Consider the following 24,463-nt stretch of genomic DNA (forward strand, 5'->3'; position numbering starts at 1 on the left):
AATGGAAAAGTTAGGGCTATTTTAAAGCTAGAACCCTGGTGTCTTCACATTTTCAAAGAGGCGTAATTAAATACATACTATTAAGAAGAAGCAAACATTTGTTTACTAGAAAATAAAATCGGTGTTGTGAAGAAACACACTTGTACGGCGAGAAATCTAAAATATGAAAAATAATAAAGTAAATCCCAAAAGAACAATTGCAGTCACAATGCTAATAGGTATGTTCTTATTACGAAGGAAAAAATGTCAGCACGATTTCATCATACTCAATAAATAGGCACTTCAATAAAGTATATATTTACACTGGCTTTCTGAATGCTAGGGCATCACAAAGTAGTATGGCTTTATTACAATGGATGGAAGATGGCAACTACTTAGAACCCAGTGCCAACATGGATTATAACAAATCCAGTGAGTATTTTGTTTTTCAATTATTCATAGAAAATTTAATCCTGATTAAGTATCCTTGGGCAGGAATTCATGGGTAGTTGATGACTGAAACCAACATTTATTTGAAATGCTTCTGTTAATTTAATCTGTGTATATGGCTTAATTATGATTGAATCCTCAATGTAAGAGAAATGAATTATATCAGGATTAAAATTCTAGTACCACATCGCCCATTCCATTTTCTTTGCCCTTTTTTTTGTGAGCCTGCTGTTTTAATTACCTTTATTTTGCTATATCTTCTAAGCCTCAAATATTGTTTAGAACTTTACTGGGTGAAATTTTTAGTTACATTTATTTCAAAAAAAGAGAAAACATAAACTCTATTTCCATTCCCATTAAAATTCTAACCAATATGAACAGTAAATGCAAAAAGTGCTTTTCTTTTACACCAATACTAAAGAAAAATTTCCCACGGTTAGTTGTAAACATTTATACACGTTCTTAGTGGACTCTCCTTCTTTTGTTTCCCCTTCTTTTATCCCTATACATAAAATGTATTTTTTTCTAAAGCACAAAAATAAAAGAACTTGTATTTGTCGTTATGCATCACACCAATTTCACAACTGGCCTATTTCAGACTTGTTTGAGCTTGTCGACATTTTAAGAACTGCATTTTATAAGACCTTCAAACTTAGTATTGATATAAAGTAGGGATATTTTTTGTGGCTGTGAATGGGAGAGAAAAGAATTATTGTACTTTTCTGTGACATAGCTCAGCACCACATGCTACCCACGAACCATCTTCAGGAAATCATTCAAATTATGGATTTTTCCCACTCAACAATACTTGTAACAGATTAATCTAAGGACTGTGTTAGACCAAAGGTCTGTGAAGTGCTCTGATATTACCAACCAGCTTTCCAGTGAAACCGATGTATCACATACCTGTGACAAAAATACCTGTATATTTGGGTCATTATTGCACATTTATTACATAACGTATTCTTCCTAAACATCTCAGAAGTGATGTCGATTTTTATGTCCAGAGGATACTGTTAGTGGCAATGTCACTGATGATAGTGAAGACACTTCCCAATATAGACTATGAGAAAGAAAAAGTCTGTAGAGGATAACCATGGAGATGCACTGACAGAGGATAACACCTATGGTAATAATCTAAAGACAAAAAACAGAAGAAGGGAAAAAAGTAAGTGAAAACCAAACGCAAATACATTTCTACCAGCACACTATATAAGTGCTTGAAGTTTAACTTTAAACCTTTTAATGCTGCTGCAGTTACAAAAGATTTGAATGTGAACTTCAGGTCCAGGATTCACGCTCTCACACCTGGATGTTTTTGAATCTGTAGATAGCCCCGGGCAAGTCACATAACCCCTTCTGGCAGTCTCTGTTCTGGGGAATTTCAGGCTTGCAATTCACCACCCATGCAGTTCCACAAGCAGAGGTGATGTTTAGATATTCTATTCTTACAACAAACAGAGAGGAATAAAAAAAAAAAAGCCTGAAAACACTTTACACTAGCACAGTCATGGAGCTGTGATGGTAGTCATTTATCAGTCTCACTTAGACCTCTTTTCAGAGCAAGTCTCTTGATCTGTAAGAGTTGTATAAGGCAGTTCTTATCAAACCCATAAAGGTAACTATTGTTTCTGAGCAAGCAGAAGTCTAAATTGAGGTACAGAGAGTCTTTTCAAATACATGTTTTTCTTCCACAAATATGGTATTCATTGATCACGCATTCCTTTATTATATTTAAATGCATTTAAATAACAAAAAACACAGCTAAATTATCATAATGTAGGAACTGGAGTTGCACATCATGGTTAAACTTTCTTAAAATGCAAGAGCAGAGCAAATGTAACCTCCCTTCAAACTCAAACTCTCAAAATATTGCAAAATTTCCCATACTGATCCCAATTCTAAAGATTGCCCATCCCACCCCAATGATATTTTCATGAATAAACTACTAACAAAGAGACTTTTTGTTGTTCTAAAGGAGCTTTATTTTTCCTCCCAAGATTAATTCTTTACCAAAAAAATAAAAAATAAATCTAACACGGTATTTCAGGTATTATATTTTTTAGTAGAATGTTTTTGCCCCCTCACGTATTCCCCACACAAATAAAAGCTTATCTTTTTTCTGAAAATATTTGCATACAAATGCACAGATGTTTATAACCATAAAGAAAAGCAGCAAACTCTACCCTGGAATGAAGTAGTCAATCACCCGAGAATAGACGTGCACTTTATCTGAACATGGCAGGCTCCACACACTAGTTCTCTAGTTCCCAATATGTTTAAGCAACCGAGAAACCCAGTGAGTCCACTTTTGTTTTTAACTGTTTAGAGCTTACAAACCAAACTACACATTTGGATAGATCTCTTAATCTAAAGAATACAGTTCAGCTACAGGTTCCCTGACCTATTTAGCCACATAAAGCTTTTAAATGCTGAAGACTAAAAAGCAAACAAAAAAAAATCCACTGATTTATCTTTCTACTAGCTTTGTTAGAAGAATCCCCAAGGTGTTTTTAATTAAAAAGCAAACAAGCAAACAATAAAACAAAACACCCCCTCCACATTTTCCTTTGACTTAACTATCTCCCCACCCCCCCTTAGTCTAGAAATGATTACCCTTAGATGATTCAAACCCAGTATGCCTTTGTAAAATATGACTCACATTAGCATCAATAAGAGCTGTGTGACTAAGACTTTTCAAGTTGCTTTGGGGTCATAAGATTAACAGCCTAAGAGCATGAGTTTGCTAACAAACACTGAACATGAAGAACAACTACTATTCAAATTCCATCTCTTTTATCTTGCCTGTACATACCTTTTCTCTTTGATATTCTCTGAATATTACAGAAACGGTTGCAAGACATGGGTGGCACAAAAACCAGAGAATGCAGGCCTGAAAGAGAAGAAGAGTATAAGTTATAAAATAACTATACGCCAACTAAGAAGAAAGAGATGACAGTTAGAGGAACCGCATTTACATTTCTGTCTTTTTTATGAATCCATTGTTTAATTTTCAATCAACAGAGTGAAAACCACACAATGAAAGGTGGGATTTCTGTTTAAAAAAGCTCTATACTCCTTGTCAAATTAAAATGACTACTCAGAGTATGATGACAGAGTGCAATTTAATCAAATCAGTCACTTAAATATTAACTTTCATATGGAGGAAAACAGTTTAGAGCTTCAGTCGACTGTGTGCCACAATTACTTTTACAGCAAAAGGAATCGGCTTCCATGATGTAACCCATACTTTGGCAAAGGTGATATAGAACTCCCTTTTCAGCGTGCTTCTCTCCACTGTGATGATCTGGTAAAGACCAGCAGCCAGCGACAAAGCTAGGCAAACTCTGAGGCCAATAAGCAGTCCACTTGCTAAGCCATGGTGTGAATGGTAGCTGTGGTGATTAGTATCTTCAAATTGTTCCCAAATTAATAAAAGGCTCTGGAAAAGAACAACAACAGCAATGTACATTTAGAAAAAACAAGGTTACATTAAATGCCAATTAACCTTCCCATGACAGATCAAATTATCAGCACAACTGTTCATGGTCTGTTCGTTGGAGACTGCCATGTTACAGAAAATAACCCACAACCTAGGCTGAGTTGCTGCTTTGGCACTACCTATTACTCCAAATGTGACTGGCAGGAACAGGGTTTCATTTCTTGCATTCCGTAACTTTTAGAAAGTTTGACAAGTTAAAGTTTCCTCTCATTTGGGTAGAAGGAATGCACCATTTTAGCATAAGTTCCAAAATAATCATGTAGTTAAACAGGCAGCCTACTCAGCAGGAAGCCCACTGAAACGATTCCACAAAGCTACAGGGAGGCGTCTCCTTCCACTTGGGATCCACAACCTGTAAAGCTTGTTTCAAAGGCAGGCGACTACGCCTTTTCTTTCAAAATCCTAACAGGATTCACTTTTCCTTTTAAAGATGGGGAAGTAAGAGGGTGGTGCTGCTGCCCCTTTTATACAATAGCCTAAGGGCTAAAGCATTCACCCAGGTTGAACTTAGATCTCCCACAATTCCCGTCTTTGCCTAAAGGATATCCAACTCACATCTCCCACCTCCTTGGAGAGAGCCCTAGCTGCCAGGCTATAGGCTGTTCTTGGGTGGGCCACTCTCCACCTCTTCTATTGAAGCCGTGCCATCGTGGAGAAAAGAATTCAGAATCAGCTAGGTCAGAAACTGTGAGCGAGCCTGACTCTGCAAGCAACTGGCTTGGAAACCTCCTAGGGACTACGAAAGGCAGCGTCACAGGTTCCAAATGCTGTTGCAACACCTGGACAAGCACTCCAGCCAACAGATAATACACAGAAGATCGTAATCCTCCTTAACTCCCAGAAAAATCGCATTGTCTCCAATTGCTGTAGAATTCAGTGCTGCAGGAGGACTGTGAAAAAGAGTACTGACAAATTTTCCAAAGAAAAACAGACTAAGAAATGCCTATTTTCTGAGTCTTAGTTGAATAGAAAGCTGGCGCCTACTTGTAGAGTTGCATGAAAGTGGGGTCTTGCCGAATAAAACCTTTTCAAGAGTTTGGGAATGTTAACATTACAAATTAGAATACTCATAAAGTTTTGACTCCCAGAAGCATGTAGCAGATGAGTGGCATTTTTAGAACTGAATATACACTGGAATCCAGTCCACCTACTGCAGACATCTAACTTGCACTTAGGTTTCAGGTGTCTAATAAAGCAGGCTTTCTGAAGAAAGGTAGTCAAATTTGATTTATATGGGCAAGGTAGCGCTAAAGGCCTTCAGAAGGAGACATTGTACGCCTCAATTTAGAAATCTAAATTAGTCAGATTCCTTTCTGAGCAAATCCAAAGGCTCTCTAATTACATTAATATCATAAAGACAGAAAGGTTACTGATATAAACTTTTTTTAAAATGTGTAATCCACCTGTGCATTCCAAAGGTGAGTGTCCATGAGTCTCATCAGTTGAGACTAGATTTTTTTTCACTCAGAATATCCTTTGAGAGTACTCTCTCACTTTTTCCTTCACTTACTTGAGCCATGACACAGTGAGCACGACTGCTGCCACTTCAGTTACTTCTCAACCCCATGGATTGAAAATGGAAAGATGGGAGAGAGAAAAGTGTGAAGCACACATCCCGAACGTCATGGATTAGTAGTAGACCATCCAGCCAACGTTTTTCAAACACTGCTTCCATAACGCTCTGTTTCTGGGCAACTCCAAGCAAACACCTTACAACGATCAAATTACTTGACTGAGAATCCTCTCAAAGACTAGGACTGAAATAAGACTAAACAACTCCTGAAACCTTGAGATAGAGTGTTTGGTGAAGTTGTGGCTAAAGCACTAGTTTTGGTCTAAAAGCGAAGAATACCCAGCACAGAGGCTATTTCAGTTCAGGTAGAGTGTGCCCAGGCAACAACAAGGGTTCTACCAATTGCAAAATCACTGCATTTGTCTACAGAGCATTTTCTTTTTTGTAATTTATGCACGGGAAGAGGCAGTCTTTAACATTCCTGGACTGGACATACACTCTCTGAGAATATTTCAAAAAAAAAAAAAAAAAAGCATAGATTCTTCCTGAGACTAGCATGAAGCTGGGGCTAAAGAGATACAGACTGACAGAAATGAAGGTCTGATACCACTTAAAGAAGAAATTTTAGGTAGATGCAGGGTTACCTCAACCTTAAAGAACAGAGCCATGAGGGTTTGAATTTTTCTTAACCTACCACCACAAGTAACAGCAAGAAAGGAAGCCACTTTCATGAGAAGATGACAAAGAGCTGGAGTAAAGGAATCATGAGAACAAAGTCCAAATCGTAATGAGAAAATAGCGTCTGACAGCATGGTATGCGCTGGACTAGCCGTTTAAATAATGTAAATTGTGCAAACAACCCAGAAATCAGTTGAATAAAGACTGTGTAGTGACAGCAACATAAGATCACACAAGTCCAGCTTCCTCCAGCTTCACTAGGTTACTACAATAAGCAGAAGGCAGAATCATCAGAGGCAGAAATGGACCTGTCAGTGCAACACATGAGAAACCTGGAGAAGGTGAACATGGGTCACCGCTCTTCCTATGAGCTGGAACTGTTCTCACTCACTGGAGAAAAGCAGTATTCTATAAAATCGGAATCTGTGCCGTGGAGTGCTTCTAGGTTACAACAGATTAGGCAATATGTTCTCAGTGAAGGGAGAGCTCTCACCGACAAACTTGTTCTTGAAGTCAAAATCTCATTGGTTGGCCATGCCTGAGGAATTGAGGTCACTGAACCCTGACGTCCCTCACCTTATCCACAGAAAGACACACATCTACTCACTTAGCTGCGATATCAGGAGTAAGATGAAAGAACACCCAGACACCAATAAGCTCAAGCGGAAATTGGACACATTTTTTTTGTTACCATTGAGCAGAACTACATTTCAGCTCTGGGAAGAAATCAGGGTGAATATCCTAATTGTTATCCAGCAGAACAACTCTTGCTCAGGCTGTCTGCGAAAGAACTGGATGAGCTGGGTAGGTGCACAACTGAAGAGCTGACTCACACTAGCTATGTCCAACATTAAAGTCCAACTGCTTCTTTGTTAAATAAAGGAGAATGACCATCTCCTTGTTTACATAATGCACTGTTCGAAATGCCTGACAGCACCTGTACATAGTTCTGACTTATCTTGGTCGTCCAGTGGACACCACTGCCCAGTCCTGGTCTCCCTCAAGCTGCTGGGAAGACTGTTTGCTCTGGTCATCATCTTGATCTTCCAGTTATACAAGTTGGACCTCCACATCTGCACAATGAAGAACCAGACAGTTGTCTCTTTTGTCAGAAGGAAACAATTACGGTAGAACCCCTTCTCCTCCTTGCTATGCCAACACTGACTGCATGGCAAGATAACATATCAATCTCCAGCAAGAGCAGGTTCACATGGGACTGATCATCACAGAGAGATAAGGGGAAGGGGGAGGCAAAAGGAAAATTAGAAGTGGCAGCAAGGCAAGGCAGATGAACTAGCTGCTTCAAACCCTATCTAGCACTTGGGTATCCGGTGTCATGAATTTCAGCACACTAAAACATGTTTCAGATCTGAGGTCAGAGGCAGAGTTCATTCTGAGCACACCTTTCGGGACATAGCTAAGAACCCCTGTGAAGCATGGCTTCTTGTGCATTAAGATTTTGCGATCAATTAAGATTTCTGTGATCATTTTGATCACAGCCCTGAAAGCTGAAACTGTTCGGTTCTATGTGATAGGAAAGGCTTGTCATCAGCAAAAAGTTTTGAACAAGGTTTGCGCCTCAGCAGCAAAGAGTGGAATCTTTAATGAATACAGAGTGGCCTGGGAATCTTTTGTTCTGAGGATGAACAAACACACACACACACACAAAGAACAAGTTAACCCAAGGGGAGACAATAAATGGCAGGCTTGTCCCTCCCTTTGAGATGCTACCTCTTCATAGCCACAATGACCACAAGAGATTTGCTGGCTAGGTGGCAATGTCCACCCCTACACTGATGGCAACCAGTAAACACAGCCCAGGAAATTGCTGGTGTTTGTGAAAGAACAAAAGGAAAGAATTAATACCGTCAATATAAATAGGAAAAAAAAAAAGGGCAAGTAATGCTGAGTAATTTGAAGTAACTGCAGAAAAGCAGAGTCAGATAGTTTGCCAGTCAAAAATGCATGTAAGTTCAGGAATAAAATGGTTTCCCTGGCTGTCTACTTGCTTTGCCTCCCTGGTGATGAGATGAGGGCAGGTACTGTAGAACATCAATAAAACTAACATGGTTCAATCTCTATCTGCTGCTTTAAGGTAACGCAGGTGGTTTCCAGTACCCTCCACAACAATCCTGAGAACATCGCTGATGACCCACGTAAGTCTGTCCAGCCTCTGAATGGGGAGAAGCTACCTCTCCCATAAGAATTTCTGGGGAAGAGCAGGTTGGAAAGGAGGTTGTTCTAGGTTTTTATCATTAAAAGTGTTCATTGTCTGCCCTGGTACAGCAGGTCTGATACCCACATCAATCTAGACCAGTGAACAATAGACTAATCCAGAGAATGAAATCTTGGGGCCACCACCTTTGATGGGGCCCGGGATCTGTTCCCCTGAGCTCAACAACCAAATCTGCTATTAAGGAGAAGAAAACTAGCAGAAACTTATTGGTACTGAACTGTGTGATGGAAAACACCCTCTCCAGAAAGGCTAAGGATACTCTTGGTGTTGGGGAAACTTTGCTGGAGACAGCAGACAGTGAGATGGCCTGCAGAACCACCCAGGCAATGACATACTCTGACATCCATACTCTGTTCCTACAAGGCTCCTCCCAAACGTGATGTTCCCGACGGTACTGAGAAGGGAGATGTGGTAGAGATGTTCCGTCATGGTGAAAAATAAGGCAGCCAACTTTGTACCAATCCTCCAGTGGTGCTCAAATAGCCAATGTAAATATATCATGGACCAGTACTGGAAGCAGAATATATATATGATGCCTGTCCCATTTTTTATCACAGCTAAAAAAAGATCAAGATGATGATACTGAGTGCCCTTTCTATGTATAGTAAAAAGGAAACAACAACAAAAAAACTTTCCAGTCTCAAGTGACAGAGCACTAACACACCCATATGCATGTTCCAGTGGAGAAGCATGAATAAAATTAAATACTTTAGAAGTCTTCTTTACTACCAGCATGTAAAATTTCTGGTGCTAGACGGGTGTCAAAGTAAGGTGGAATGAACCTATCTTTAAATTTCAACAGTCCCATTGACCTTAATAGGCTTTGGTTTATATTCTTAATTAGCAAGAATACTGTCAGCTCCCAGCTACTCTTAATGTTTTAGCAGTCCACTTATTTAGTTTGGAAGCAACACTAATTACAGACATTACTCAAATGGCACAAACTCTTTAGTATAATCTCTTCCTCATTACTGTCTCCAGTTTCTCCCTGTTCTTCCCATTCTCAGTGGCTTTCAAATCCTCTTGTCTTTATGCTGTGATTTAAAAACATTTGTTTACAAAAGACACCACCAGGGTTGGATGATTTCCATTACAATTTACTTTTAAGTTACTGGTTTACTTGACTTTCTAATTTATATTAATAGAAAATATTTGAATGAAATTATGTGTCAGACCATTTGTATATTTGCAGGAACAATTCTGCACATGAACCTTTCAAGAATTGCCTTTTATTGATTGAAAAGACCATTACACATTCGGTTTGAGTGGTTCTAAGAAAAGGACAGAGTCTCAACTTTTTTTGGTGACAGGAAGATTGCTGTGAGAATTTCTCTCTCATCCTTCCTCCCATGCTGCTTGTCGTCAACCCCAATGTTGTAGTTCACAAACTCCCACTTGTACTGACTACAGCTATTTATAGGATGACACTACAAATCAGATTGGTAAAAAGATTGTGCTGAAATATCTCCTTTTTATTTTATTTTTCTCCCATTCAATCTAGATCATTCCACTGATCTTGTTTACAGTATAATACTACGAACAACTGGCACAACCTGGAGTTTGGAAAACTGTGGGAACTTCTTAAGTGGTTTTACTGCTGAACGAAAACATACTGTGGAGCTACACCTTAAATTGTTAAAGTAAAGAGGAGGTGTTGTTACCTATTAGACATACGGGGTGCACATTATGCTGTGGGTTTTTTTTTTTTCCCCAGTCTTGATACTCCCTCCCTCATAAAATATTGAAATTAGTTGGTTCACAGTTCTGTCATACTTAATAGCAGCTGTATATTTCAGTATAAGAATGAATATAAATACAAACCTGTGTAACAACAACTACTACAGCAATGCCTGTAGATGCTGGAGTGGAATCCCATTGAAGAGGTCTGCTATGAGATTTCTTCATTCTGCCTATTGTCCAACCCATGCACAGACTCAACAATAAATATAGCATTTGTATCTGAGAGACTATGTCACACACTATTGAAAACAAAAGGAAAATATATAGGGTCACAACAGAAAAAAATATATATATTTTTTTCTACAACCAAAAGAAACATTCTATATACCTGCAAATACAGAACAAACATTTATGCCTTGGTATCACCTTTATTCATGATCTTCACAGTTTGACTAGCTGATGTTGCTTTGCTAGAAAATATGGATTCTTTGACCATTTTTAAATGACTAAAGCTTTCCTCTCCTTATGCTGCAATTCTGCAATGACATGGGCAGAGTGCCACATCCTTCCAAATCCCACTCCTGTTGTGTCAAAGAAGTCTAGGCTCAGGAGTCCACCTGCATAAATAGACTTATAAATGCCGCATGACTAAAATCATATGTATGTTAATCACACTGCAAATATGAAACATGATGAAATGAACTCCTTTCTTCATTCCACAAAACTTTTGTTCAAAAATCAGACAGTGGCATTGTACTTTAAATTAATTGCGTTTTGTCTTAAGGATAGAGTAGCTTGCAATAGAAAACACAAATATTTAGGACAAATTCCACACTCAGATACTTAAAGGAGAAAACGTAATGACTAACCCTAGCACAAACTTCATTTGGAGCAATAATCTGTCTGTATTTCATTTCATTAAATGCAAACTCCCTTTGCCTCGTTTCACTGTGTCCATTCTTTTGGCTCTGTTTGGGAACAATTAACACATACTCCATGAAGTTACATTCTCAATCAGCGTCTCAAACTTGTGTTTGAAGCTGTATCCGAATAAAGAACACTTCAAGCTAGAATATATTAAAATCTTTATTTTTCAACCTTGCTGAAATACTACTGACATTAGAAAGAACTGAAGATTTCTTTTGGAGTGTTGTTAGCTTTAGAATCAAGTTTCTGGCTGAAGCTTACTGAAAGATTTTGAAGTTGCTGCATGGACTTGAGTGTAAACTGGCTCACTGTACTAATGCAGCAGAGACGTATAAGCAGCTTGAGAAATTACTTCTCACATTATGTAAACTTCAAATTTGTTACAGAAATTAGAGATGGGCACTACATGCTTTTTTTGTTCACTTGATTAATATTTTAGTTCATTTAAATTTGTTCTGTACTTGACGTTTCCACTTACATTATCAGATATAAGAAAAATACTTCTACATCACAAAAGTAAAGCTTCTATTTTTATGAAACAACTGGAATATATTAACAAATAAACGTACTTCCACATTTACTAGAAATATTGCAATACAAAATGCTGCTCCTGTACAGAAATTAATACACACACAAGGGATGTGTATCAAATGAAGATCAGCTACTGTATTTCCCTGATGGTCAGCAGTACTAGCAAAATATGGATATAAAACAGATTTAAACATATTACTCATGGGATACATTTGGTACTCTCATGCTTTATATAGTTACATACTTAAAACATATTCAGGCACCTTTGTCATTTAGGAAATGTCAAGAGCTTTTAGTAAATACAGACTTTAATAAAATGAACTGGCACTGTTTTGTGACAAAATGATCTTGGAATTATTTTACAGTGCCAGCTGTACTAGGCACAGTACTCCCTGGAAAAAACTTTTGCGAGCTCAAGGCATGCCAAACCAGTGTCACAAATCCAAGCTAGAGAAGTTAATGAACAAATCTGGATACTCCAGAGAGCATTCATTCACTCATTTTATTTTCTGTCACTCCTTAAGATAACCTTCCCTGTAAGTTATAGCCAGACATCATCTCCCAGTCATGCCTTGCATACAGACGTTGCTCTGCTTAAGCGTGGCAACAAAGCAAGTGGATTCCCAGACAAAATGGTGTAAGGCAAATTTTCAGTACAGGTTTTAGTCTTTAGTACCACATATATCTTGCTTAAAAGCAAGAAGAGGCTTTACGGTGGAGCAAAATTTTGAAAACGACAATTTTATGATATCCAGGATCAGTGTAAGGCCACATGCTACTGAACTGGTATAAAATTTATCTGATTTCACCATATATATATACACATATATTTATATATACACTTATAAAGCACCTATCACCATATTGATAAACGTTCTTTGGAACCACTCTGATGGCAGGGGTAGAATAGGAGTTGGCCTGAACATCTTTTTCAGCTGTTCAACAGATACATTATTATTTGACTTTTCACATTTCCATCTTATCAAAAGTTAAAGCATCACTATTTGAGATGTTTTTGTATGCCAGAATTATTCATGTGATTTATGTGATTATATGATTGACTTAGGTGGTAAATTCAACTTAGTGTCAGGTTTTCATATATGGAAAAGATTAAATAACGGTGGAAAAAGAATAATTGCTCAATGTAGTATCTGGACAGGTTTCCAGAAGAAATTCTGGCCCCACTGAAGTTAATGAAAATTTTATCATTTAACTAGGATTTCTGATCCTATGCAGGAAAAATGGTAGCACTTTCCACTTCCATGCTATACTTGGTATCAGCTGTCCTTCAGAGCTGCAATTGACACTGAAGCTTTCCACAATTCCTTCTGCTTTCTTGCTGTTTAGGGAACCACAGATTTTAAAAACAATGGGAAACTCTTTTAGCTGAATCACTCAAATTCATATATTGATCAAAAATACTAATTTATTCTTAGTAACCTTTGTTTAAAGCAAATAATAGTGTGGTTTTCACCACAATACATACACAGGAAATCTAAGATGCGGCTATTTTCTCTGAAGTTCTGGTTGTGTAGTTAACACTGGATTTCTCAGCAGGGAGGAGTTATGACTACCTCCATATTCTCCACTTAATTTCATTTCAGAAGATCAGAAGACGAGGGAAAATTTATTAACGCAGTTGCTGGAAAGGCTGCAAAGACTTGCTAACTCAAACGTTTAAAACAAGAAGGAGTGTCAATTACTGTGGTGCCAAGTGCCATCAAGAGGCTGTTAATTCCAACTGCAAGTTTCTAGACGAACTCTATGAAGGGAAGTATTTTTCTATATAGGTTGCTACTCTCCAATGCTATCGCACTATCAGAGTACTACTTTCTTGAGGTGCTTCAAAAGCCCAATCAAAAAGGCAATGTATTAGCTTAGAAAGGATCATCCAATGCCTCAAATGTAAATTATGTGAAAGAGGAAAAAAAAAAAAAAAGGCAACAAAGCAACATTAGATCCTGAAGAATCCAGCAAGAATAAACTAGTGCATTTTGGCATTTTAGGTATGGATGTTATAAGAATTCAGTTTCAATGAGAGCTCAGAATATCTATACAGAGTGGAGAAGAGTACTTGGGCAACATCGATTTTTTACATAAGCATTTTTGCATCACTTGTGCTGTAAAACACTTTTTCATTATAATCCACATTAAATTTGCAAATAAAATGACATACTCCTTAAAATGTGATAAAGTTTCCCAAAAAGCTTCAGCACTCTAGATCATGCAAACTCCATGAAACTCTTTGACATACTGAAAAAGTTTTACTCACGTGATAGGTATGTATTTAAGTTTGTAGGACGGAATACTAAGACAATAAAATCCTTTAAAAAATCCTAAACAATGTAACAATTATAGAGCTTTAAATACATTTATTATAAGCATCTGGATTAAATCCTGTTTTTCAGAAGAGTAACTTAGAGTATTTCATGTTAAAAATCCAGTGATATGGTGCAAGATAATAATACAGTCCAAAAAGACCATTCATTAGTGCATCATACAGATTAATGTATAGGAGTACATAAAAACAGCAGACAAGCATACTCACATTCTGCCAGAGTTCCCATAAAAGGTGCTCCTATTCCATCCTTAGAATAACTGACAAAAGAATAGAAGATGATCTTTTTAAGTGAGTCTTAAATTTGCGTTCTCTAAGTACATTTAGGCAATGATGTAGATCTAAAAAGTTAACCCTATCTTTTGTCACAATCTGCACATGAAAGACCATGTACTGATCTTTAAAATAGCACATCCTTCTAGTCTTAAGATTGAAAGCAAATATAAGCAGAGATACCTTGAGAAATGGAGGTAGTTGGCAAAAGCTGAACCAGCCTGCAACAACAATGCAATTGACAGCACCTTTAGTACAGTATGCATAGGTCCACGCTTCTTAATTGTTTGCCATAGGGACTGTGCATATATGCAAGCAGTTACGAAGTATGCTAGAACAAGCAGGAAAAAGAATTCATGTAATCCTGTGGGGGGAAAAAAAAAAAAAAGCTCAGTTTTTATGAAGAAAGACTTATTACTAGTAGTAAATAACTAAAAGCAAGATATGTTATTTATATAATCACTAGGGAATTCTAAGTAATTGTCAAGCAAAAGTGATAGTAAAGTGAAAATATGTAAATCCTAGCCTATTTTATCCAAGAAAGTCAGTGACTTCTTCAGACAGCTGACTGTCATTATCACTAACAAAGTATTTTTTATTCAACAATACTTTTTCTGAGTGTAGGAGAGATTCTGTTCAAATACAGATTGGCATATAGTTTCTTGATAAACAGAAAATAATTGTAGCCCATTTGATCAGACACATTTATTAGATGACTCATTAACTATTTCTTTTTTTTTTGCTTCACTTTTTGAAGGCACAGTCTGAGACGAGAGAAACCCTGGACCGTTCTATCTACTTAACCACTGGGTGTCACTCTTCCTCCACATAAAGCAACTATTCCAAGAAACACAGTTGACCAAGATTGAAAACTTTCAGAAAAAGAAAAATAGCACAGGGAAAATGAAGTGGACTTTTTTTTTTTTGCGCCAATCTAAAAAAAGTGCATATTTTTTGATATTTACAAAACTGAAGTAGTCTGATTTTCAGTCTAGCAGAAGTTTTGTAAGATGCTTCCCTGAAAACCTGGATCCTGATTTTTTTTTTCTGTTGTCTGGAAACAGAAAAGCTACCAGAGGGTGAAAAAGCCAGTAAGCAAAAACGGGTAAACAGAAGTTTTGCACTGAAAACTTCTGTTTTCCTTCTCCAGCCTTCTTTGAAACTACGTGGTGCCCACAGAATCAGATTTTGCTTCCGGCAAAGCAACTCTGCTAAAAACTTTCAATCAGCTCCAACCAGAGACAAGAAATAGAACAATTAAACATATTTCAATATTTATGTTGAAGAACTTTAGAACTAGATGAGTTCTGAGAAGCTGCTAGTAATATAACTTCTACGACTTGGACATACTGTATGTATATACGGTGAAATGGTAAATAAAGTCTATAAGGTAATATAATTCATGACTGAGAAAAAACCCCACACATTTTAGATCAAGTCTCTTATTCTTCCTTTCACTTGTTATCTGTCTGCTACAGACGACACCCACTGAGGTTGGCAAGGATTCTGTAGGTATGTTATTTTTCACCACAATGATTAGGTATACCTCAAAAATTCTTTAGAAAAAAAGAAGTTTATTAAAACATGTTTTCACTAAGACAGCTAGGATAGAAAGCTCTTTGCCACAAAAGAGAAACTGTGAATGATTGGCTTGACAGCAAAAGGATTTGAGAGAAACCTGCACTGAAATATAACTAATAAATAAATAAAAAGCAACAAAAGTTATTTTCAACTTTTTTTTTTTTTTTTTATAGTTTCCTGACTTCTAAACCTAGGGTTGGGGAGAGACTCTTGGGGACAAGAGCATGTTTTATTGGAGGGTTTGGTTAATTACTTCTGGAGTAAGACATTTTCTTCAGAAAAGTTAACGAAGTTAAATAAGAAACGTAAGTGTAAAATGATCTTATCAGTAGGGTATTGGACATTGTCTTCAGCACCTCTGCTTTTTACATTTTTTTCAGATCCCAGGGCAGATTTAGATTAGACATCAGGAAGACATTCTTCACTATGGTTGTGGTGAGGCACTGGCACAGGCTGCCCAGAGAAGCTGTGGATGCCCCATCCCTGGAGGTGCTCAAGGCCAGGCTGGATGGGGCTTTGGGCAACCTGGTCTGGTGGGAGGTGTCCCTGCCCATGGCACGGGGGTTGGAACTAGATCTTTAAGGTTCAACCCAAATGATTCTCAGCTTCTATGACACAGAAAATAAAACATATGTATGTTAATTTCAAGTACCTAACTTCAAAATTCTGTTTACCTGGCCAGCTGCCTTTAGAAATGCTAGATTCCACTACCAGTGGAATCTATGTCTTATGTAAAAAACCCTACCATATAAAACGATAGAAGACTACCTGCTAGGGACTGGAAACCAGGCCTCCTTCACTCTCAAGGCAAAGGTCCTAATCTGAAGGTTACGGGTTTGAGTTCTTTACTATTCTTTCCTTATAGTCCACTTAATTTTTGAGAACTCTTCGTGGCAGTGGCACAACTTTATTAACTGAAGTGAAAGGTGACCTAACTGGAACCATCTGTAATTATGCAGTTTTTAGTCCCCTCAAAGAAAAAAAAAACAAACCTAACCAATCAATCAATCAAACACAAAACAAAACAAAAATCCACCAAGAAATGAACCTGGATCTCTTCTCTGACATGCTAATGTTCTAAGCTGCATACTTTCAGGGGAAAAAGGACAAAAATTATTCCCTAGAGATGCATGAGAGAGAGAGAGAAGAAATCCTCCTCAGTTCTTTGAAAAGTAGACATAGGCAAGTCTTTTCAGGACTCGTAACAGTGTTGCTGGTTTTCATTCTGAATTAACAAAGGTGTTTATTTGCAACCATGGAAGACATAGCATGTACATCTCAACCTATTTACTCCATGGTGGCTCTAAATACCTGCACCCAACTCATTTACACAGAATCACAGAATGGCTGAGGCTGGAAAGGACCTCTGGAGATCCTCTGGTCTAACCCCCTGTCCAGCAGGGTCACCAACATTACATTGCACAGGATCGCACCCAGGCAGCTTTTGAATATCTCCTGAGAAGGAGACTTCTAGAAGATTTAGACATCTCCTTGCTCAGCATGCAAGCTTTTCAGAGTTCTGCTTCACAGTGCTCAGAGACTTCATAAAAAATTAGTTCAGAGCTGAGATGTCTCCCTAGGAGGTCTGTACACCACTTAAAGGCCACATGGTATCTTACAGGGTGTGGTTTTTCAATTTAGCAAAAGAATGCTAGTGGTACTTTTGAGAGTAAGTGAATTAACTTTGAATTCACATCTGGATACAAAATTCACTAAATAAAAACTACAAACAATGTTTGCAGAGTAAGAAGCTGATTAAGAAGTTAAAGAGCTTGATCAATCTATAGCTCTTGAAAAACATGCAATTAACAGTGCTATTTCCTTACAGATTGCTCTCAATGTTTCAGTGTGAAGATTTTCCTCCCTTCCTAAAGGAAGCCGCCTTAGTTCCCTCTACATTCTCCTGAGACTAAGAATGACAACAGAGCACACAATTTTCAGCACTACCGGTAGGCTAGATCTGGGTACACAGGCTAAATCTGTATATGAACACAGGCTAAACATATTCTTCCCATTCAACAGACTAAGTCAGTGTCACGTGGACTCTGCCTCCCAGAGCAGCAAAGCTAAGCACTGCAACAAAGCACACATCGGGTTGATTTGAACGACCAAATTGTCATAAAAATTGATATACACATTTCTTCAGATGCTGTCTTGAGTCACTTCTAAAAGTTTTTTTTTTTTCTTTGCACGTATAGAGATTTGAATTTGCATTTCTTCAATAAAAAATTTGGACTGCCAATCATCTCATCCAGTCTGCAGCCTGTGAATAATGTACTTGGAAAGACCCAGACAGTGAACTGAAGTTGTACTGGCAAGATGTTTACGTCGCACATGAACTCATATTGCACAGAATCAAATTTTACAAATTTCATCTAAGGAATTCCACAAATTAAAGAAATTTGTTAAAATCAGGTATTCAATTTACAATCAAGTGGAAGCTTACAATTTCTATAGGGAAACAACAACTATCAGCAAAGATATGAATACAATTTTTCCTTGTTTACTACATTTGCCATTAGGCAAGTTTTGGCAAGTCACTCTAGAGAAAGGGAAGGATTTTTCTGTAATGCCAGGAAATGAATCAAAGTTTACTCTTCTTTGAGAAAGTCAAATTTAAAGTAAGAGACTCTGCTATTCATTCCCCAGTGTCATGTTTTTGCAAGCACAGTAGGTACCAATTGGTTTGGCTGATCAGATCCTTAATTTATTAATCTAATTTTAAGAAAAAAAATCTTACCAGATTCCCCTGCGCTAAAGTGATCTAATGGATTCCCTTCTGCATCTGGGTTTAGTAAGACCATTTCAAACTGAATATCCTCGGTTTCAGAATAATTCTCTTCGCAGGTAAACTTGTCTACATAAAACACATACCATGTTTCCGGATAGGGAATCTGGGACACTGTCAGATTTTGCTCTGTGTGGTTCACAGTCACTTTGGAAACAAACAAACAAACAAAATGAGTAGATACTTGTTTAGCTTGTTTTTAGAAAACTCATCTTCTAATAAAGATAAAATTTAAACATACATCATCATTTACAGATTATAAACTACAAACAGTACTAAACAGTCTTTGTTTTGAAAGCAAACCACAACACCCGAGAGCAGACTTCCATCCTCAGCTGAGGTTTCAAGTAGGTGCAGCCAGGCGTTGGTGAGGTTGCGCACCGTATTCCTTTTCTCAGCTTTTGGGTTTGCTGGGACGGCTCCATTCCACCAGAAGCCACTAACTGCAAATAGTGCACACCATGTTTAGTGTATTTCCATCCTCTTGTACAGTATCACTGGGACTCTAGCTATTTTGTATTCACCAACAGACACTTATTCAGTATGAAAAATACATTTGTGAAATTTACTCTGCTCAATTTTCAAAGACATTTAGAGCATAGAACAGATAGAGCCACATGCAAAATTTGTAAAATTGGTGTGCATGCCTTAAAGGTACATATTTTACAGCAACTTCACATATTTTTACAGCATCTTCCCCAAACTGACATAGACAATTTCAATTGACACTCGAGTATTGAGACCATTGTCTGAAAAAAAAAAAAAAAAAAGCATATTTCAAATCAATTATGTTTAAAACCAACTACGTAGGACTGAAAAGTTTCATCTTACTTCTGATATTACCACTATTTTTCCTATAAGCAACTGTTAACCAATACACAATCTCTCCAAAGTAAACATTTGCTGCAAATGAAGTTTGTGGCTCTGTACGTTTGAGTGAGACTACAAGAACTGTACACTGACTACTGAATTAACTAATCAGTGTAACAGTGATCATTGCTAATCCGCTTAACCATAAATGAAAGCCATTTCTATAGTAGAAATAATAATACAATTACTGGACTGTTGATGAATTTGTTTGAATAGTTTATAAGATGACAGGGGCTAAGGACAAGGAAAGAGAAAAAGTTTGTAAGGATTCTTCAAAACAAGCTGCTTTTATGCAAAGTTTTTTTCCATAAGAAAAAGCTGCAAACATATTCACAAAACAATCCTTAGCAAACTCATTATCCTTAAACCTTTTTCGACGAAATTTAGAATTAATTTCTAACTTGAAGCCTACCTGCGAAAAACATTTATGCAATTTAAGTAAACTTGTTTTAAGTTCAAGGAGTTATTTTCTGTTCTCTGAAAGCATGAACTGATAATCAACAGTTGAATCCAGCAGGAAACAGATGATGCGTCCCTCTGCAGCAACTGTCATGAAATACTCATTTGGACAACACATGAAGCAGACCAAAAAAAAAAAAATCTGAAAAAGGCCGTTGCTTTGTGGAACACATGCTTAATACTGGGTACATTTCAGAGCTGTGTATCTTACTAAGCAAATATACAGAACGAAGCAGCTCCCTTCAAAAATGCAACCTTTGTAAAAAGGCAAATTAAGGATTTCATATGCTGCTTAATTAAAAAGAAAGTTAGATGGCAGTTGAAAAGGGTGGCTCTACTCTCCATCTGTACTCTCAGCTGAGATCTGGTACAGCCTTATTTGCATCGAGACTAGAGATCACACAGTATGTTTAATCAGTTTTCCATCAAATCTGCAAGCTAACTCACAGGATATGAAGTAAGCTAAAATAAAAATGTAATTGATTTTGCCCAAGATCAGCAAACAGATCCAACTCACCCTGCGGTCATGTGATTCCTACACACAGTAGAAAACAGCGAATACATTGCTGGGACAGACAGGAGTGAAGGACCAACTGCTGGTCTTTTCAGCAGCACTTCATGCTTAGCTCAGCTCAAGTGTAAGGGAACTACATCCTTAGAAGTGACATCTGTATAAGATTTCGTAATGGCAATGCTCCAGGACATCAATTAGTTACTCTAGGGATTCTGGCTGCACAGAGGAAATATATTTAAAAGAGAAGCTGCATTCACTTAAGATTATTAAATTTAATTTCTCAAAGGAAAAATCATGCTTTAAATAGGCTTTGTAATATTATGATCAACAAATGGTGCAAAAATTGTTTTTGTATGTTTGTCCGCCAGTTACATAAATGAAAACTTCAGCGTTCCACTTTCTTGTGCATTTAGGTAGGTACTCAAATTAAGCATTATCCTGATTAGCACATATTTAATATTAAAATGTGTCTAACGTTTTGTACATCAAAGTTCGAGAGTTTGTGCTATCACACAAATGAAAATACTTTAATTTTGTTTTCTTGTCTTTGAAAAATGTAATTTTCCATGGAATTGAGAACAGTAGCCTCCTGACAAATAAGAGATGTTCCTCCATAAACAAAAGACAAGAGGATAATCTATACACTCTGTCCCGGTGTAATTATAAATCCCAGTATTTATGACATTTAAATGGGAGATTCAGTGATGAATATCAAATTACAAAATGAAAGAGTGAAAGAACATTAAATGATGATATAGGCAAGTTGTAAAATAAGGCAGCATTACTCAGACAAATTAATTTTTGAAGATGACCTTACAGACAGAAATGAAAACAAAACAAAAGTAATGATCTTGATGTTGTGAAAGAGGAAGAAGAAAAAAAGAACAGAGGAAAAAGGTTTTACTCTTTTACTGTGTATTTGGGCTATATACTCCCATCTTACAGGCATTCACTTCAGAGTTTTAGAAGTAACTACAGCAGGCTTCATTGGTTGGCCTCTGTTTTTTTTTTCATTCTATTGCAAGGAAAGTGATAATTCAAACTGCGTATCTGACTTTCTCAACAATTTACATATTCTAACTACTTCAGTTTCATCTTACTACAGTATTCTTTGCACATTTTAACATAATCTTTTTAAGGAAAAGTTTGAGGTTTATATAAAAAAAAAAAAGACTTTTACTCCAAGTAGAATTATAGGAAGTCTCTGTATTGAATGAGTAAATGAAAACTTCAACCAAACGTGGATCTTTGAGTTGCGTGCAAATGGGAGCACCAGACTAGAACCTGACGTTCAACTGTTTGCACTGAAGTCATTGTTTGTCAAGGACTGTTTGTCTTCCACTGATATGCTAAATCACAACTTGCAAACAAAGTCTTCTGAAATGATGCAAACAAAGCAATTGCATTCCGTGTATCTGTTTTTAATTACAGAAGGTTGAAGTCCTGCTTTTACTTAAGTTGATGCAAAGTCCAAATTCACTGAAACACTGGGGTTCTAAACACACACTTAACTTAATTCATAAGGAGAGGAAAGCAGTAACTCACTTGTCAGTTGAGCTTTAGAGAATTTCTCTGTACAGCTGTGGTCTTGGATACTGTTCTGCAGCTTCAGCCATTCCTGTGCTTGAAACAGGTGAAGTCTAGCTTCTTTTGTCACAGCTACTGCTACGTTGTTGATTCTGACACACAGAACAGCATGGTCACCTTGATATTTAAAAAATAAAATCAACTACTCTGCCTTGATGACAGTTACACAAACAAAAAGCTAACACAGCAGAGATTTTTAGTAAGTAACACCACTTTAAAAAGCTTCACTTTGTTTCTAAAACTTTTACCACTACTTTCCATAAACGTCTGTAAGCTTTCACAAACAATTTCTATTCACCTCAGTAATACAAAATTGCATGCACAATTCTCTATAATGGTACCTGCACAAACTTTCAACACAATCCAGATATCATTAACTTTCTCTACTTCAAAGTCCCACCTCCCCTTTTTTTTAAAAAAAAATCCAGATAATCTTTTTTTTTTTCCTTCATCCCATCTCTATTTTTATACACTTCCATGGCACGATTACAAGCATCATAGAGTAGCTCTCAAGTCTAATACCAGAAGAACTGGAGTAAATGGATCTTCATGTTATTGACTGATTAGAGCTAAAACACTTGATTATCAAACAAATTGATACAAACATATTCACAAAGACAACCAAACTTCAAGAGTGCTCTCTACTGTGTCAGTCTACCTATAGGCCGCATCTTGGCACAGTGAAATAATTTAGCCGCTTTAGAACTTGCTCATTTGACATTACTTATTTTGTGTAGCAGTTCTATGAACCTCAAAGTCATTCTGAGAAATTCTTTCATTAGATATTGCTAGGGACTTCTTTAATGTAACAGTATCCTAAATAAAAATACAGGACTTAACAGAGAAGAAAAAAAAAACAATCAGCACTGCAAGAGTCCAAATTTACTCCAATTTAAGCAAGTTTGGTATGTCTTTTAAACTGTCAGAGCAACCTTCTTTCCCACCTAACCCAGGCAACACCTGGATGTGCAGCTGGACTATACTATCAGCTTCAAATAAGCTCTGCCAGGAAGGTTTGCCTATTAAGAGCAACATTGCAGTTCTACAATAAATCCTCCCAAAAGGTTATCTCCTGGGATCTGTAAAATGTTATATGGACAACAGTTTACCTAAGACACTAATAAAAGACTTTGAAAAACAGCAGGTTCTATAAGATCTCCCATGGCTTCACTGAGATCCCCCAAAATTAATAGTTGTAAACATCCATATAGAAGTAGGAATATTTCTAAGGAAGGATGTAACATCAACTCACATAATAAATTATATCTGAACAACTAAAACCTTTATCTTGAGTCTTAATTACCCCCCTCTGCTCTGTCCTTGCGAGGCCCCACATGGAGTACTGTGTCCAGGTATGGAGCCCCCAGGAGAAAAAGGACGTGGGTCCAGAGGAGGGCCACAAGGATGCTCAGAGGGCTGGAGCACCTCTCCTATGGAGAAAGGCTGAGGGAGCTGGGGATGTTCAGCCTGGAGAAGAGAAGGCTCCGGGGGGACCTCGCAGCAACCTTTCAGTACTTGGAGGAGACTTATAAAAAAAGATGGAGAGCAACCATTTACTCAATCACATATTAACAGGACGAGGGGGAATGGTTTTAAACTAAAAGGGGAGAGATTTAGATCAGAGGTTAGAAGGAAATTCTTCACTCAGAGGGTGGTGAGGCACTGGCACAGGCTGCCCAGAGAAGCTGTGGATGCCCCATCCCTGGAGGTGCTCAAGGCCAGGCTGGATGGGGCTTTGGGCAGCCTGGTCTGGTGGGAGGTGTCCCTGCCCGTGGCAGGGGGCTGGGACTGGGTGTTTAAGGTCCCTTCCAACCCAGGCCATTCTACGATTTTCTCAGATTTAAGCACCGCATTTGTTCTTTTGAGCTATTTAAGAGTACTTCTACGTTTATCTTCTAGGACACTGATAACGAGCCGCTCCCAAATCACTCCGCGAGCAGTCCCCACCCCACCTCTCTCCCTCTCCTCGTCCAGCGTTGAAAGGTCGCGCCGCAACCCTCCTCGCCTCTGACTCTCCCCTCACCCCAGCGCCTTTCCTCCCGCAAGCACCCATCCCCCGGCCTGGGGGGCTGCCCGCGTAACCGCCACAAGCGGTACATTCACGGCAGGTTTCCGAGCAGCCCGCACAACCACTTTGCCACGAAAGGAAGGAAAGAAACTGCCGAAGCCACCGAAACACCCAGCGACGCGCACCACCCCAACGCCTCTAACGGCCCTAACGGCCGCTCGCCTCCGACGTGGCGCCGCCCCCCCTCCCAGCCCTCCCCCCATACACCCTTAGGGGCTCCTACCGTGGAACTGGAAGCGCGCCAGGGGCCGCCAGGGCTGCAGGCGGGCGGCGGCGCTGACGAAGCCGCCCCGCAGCGTCTTGCCCCAGGCGCAGCCCCAGCAGCAGGCGCACAGCGCCCACAGCACCCGCCACCGCATCGCCCCGGCCCGTCACGTGGCCTCCCCCCAGCCGCCGCGCGGCCGCGCCCTCCCTCCTCCGTCCCCGCCCCACCGCCTCTGGCCGCGCCCCTCCGGGTTCTCCCCGTCTCCTACGTGGCGGTTGCCGGGC

General features: G+C 38.4%; 1 protein-coding gene across 2 annotated transcripts; it reads right to left on the reverse strand.

The window, feature by feature from the left end:
• Positions 1 to 80: 80 nt before the first annotated feature.
• GPR180 (G protein-coupled receptor 180) lies at positions 81 to 24,384 on the reverse strand. Of its 2 annotated transcripts, XM_083820140.1 has the most exons (9): positions 24,198 to 24,379; positions 21,865 to 22,023; positions 18,429 to 18,623; positions 14,291 to 14,471; positions 14,045 to 14,094; positions 10,180 to 10,337; positions 3,680 to 3,871; positions 3,245 to 3,322; positions 81 to 1,566 (listed from the first exon to the last, which is right to left on the reverse strand). In XM_083820140.1, the coding sequence occupies exons 1-9, from the start codon at positions 24,331 to 24,333 to the stop codon at positions 1,408 to 1,410; spliced, it is 1,308 nt and encodes a 435-aa protein (XP_083676266.1). In that variant the 5' UTR covers positions 24,334 to 24,379; the 3' UTR covers positions 81 to 1,407. The 2 variants fall into 2 exon arrangements, with proteins under 2 accessions (XP_083676266.1, XP_083676267.1); XM_083820141.1 differs by lacking the exons at positions 81 to 1,566; positions 3,245 to 3,322; positions 3,680 to 3,871 and adding an exon at positions 3,878 to 7,195 and having other exon boundaries at positions 24,198 to 24,384.
• Positions 24,385 to 24,463: the final 79 nt, after the last annotated feature.

This window comes from Anser anser, assembly GCF_964211835.1.
Source record: "Anser anser genome assembly, chromosome: 1".
NCBI lineage: Eukaryota > Metazoa > Chordata > Aves > Anseriformes > Anatidae > Anser > Anser anser.

Excerpts from the sequence above, each read along its gene's own strand:
- GPR180 (XM_083820140.1), bottom strand. The coding sequence starts at position 24,333 with ATGCGGTGGCGGGTGCTGTGGGCGCTGTGCGCCTGCTGCTGGGGCTGC. Across the intron at positions 3,323-3,679 it reads TCTATATCACCTTTGCCAAA|GCCTGCATTCTCTGGTTTTT; the intron begins GTATGGGTTACA and ends CTTCTCTTTCAG. Across the intron at positions 1,567-3,244 it reads GAGAATATCAAAGAGAAAAG|ATTATTACCATAGGTGTTAT; the intron begins GTATGTACAGGC and ends TTTTGTCTTTAG.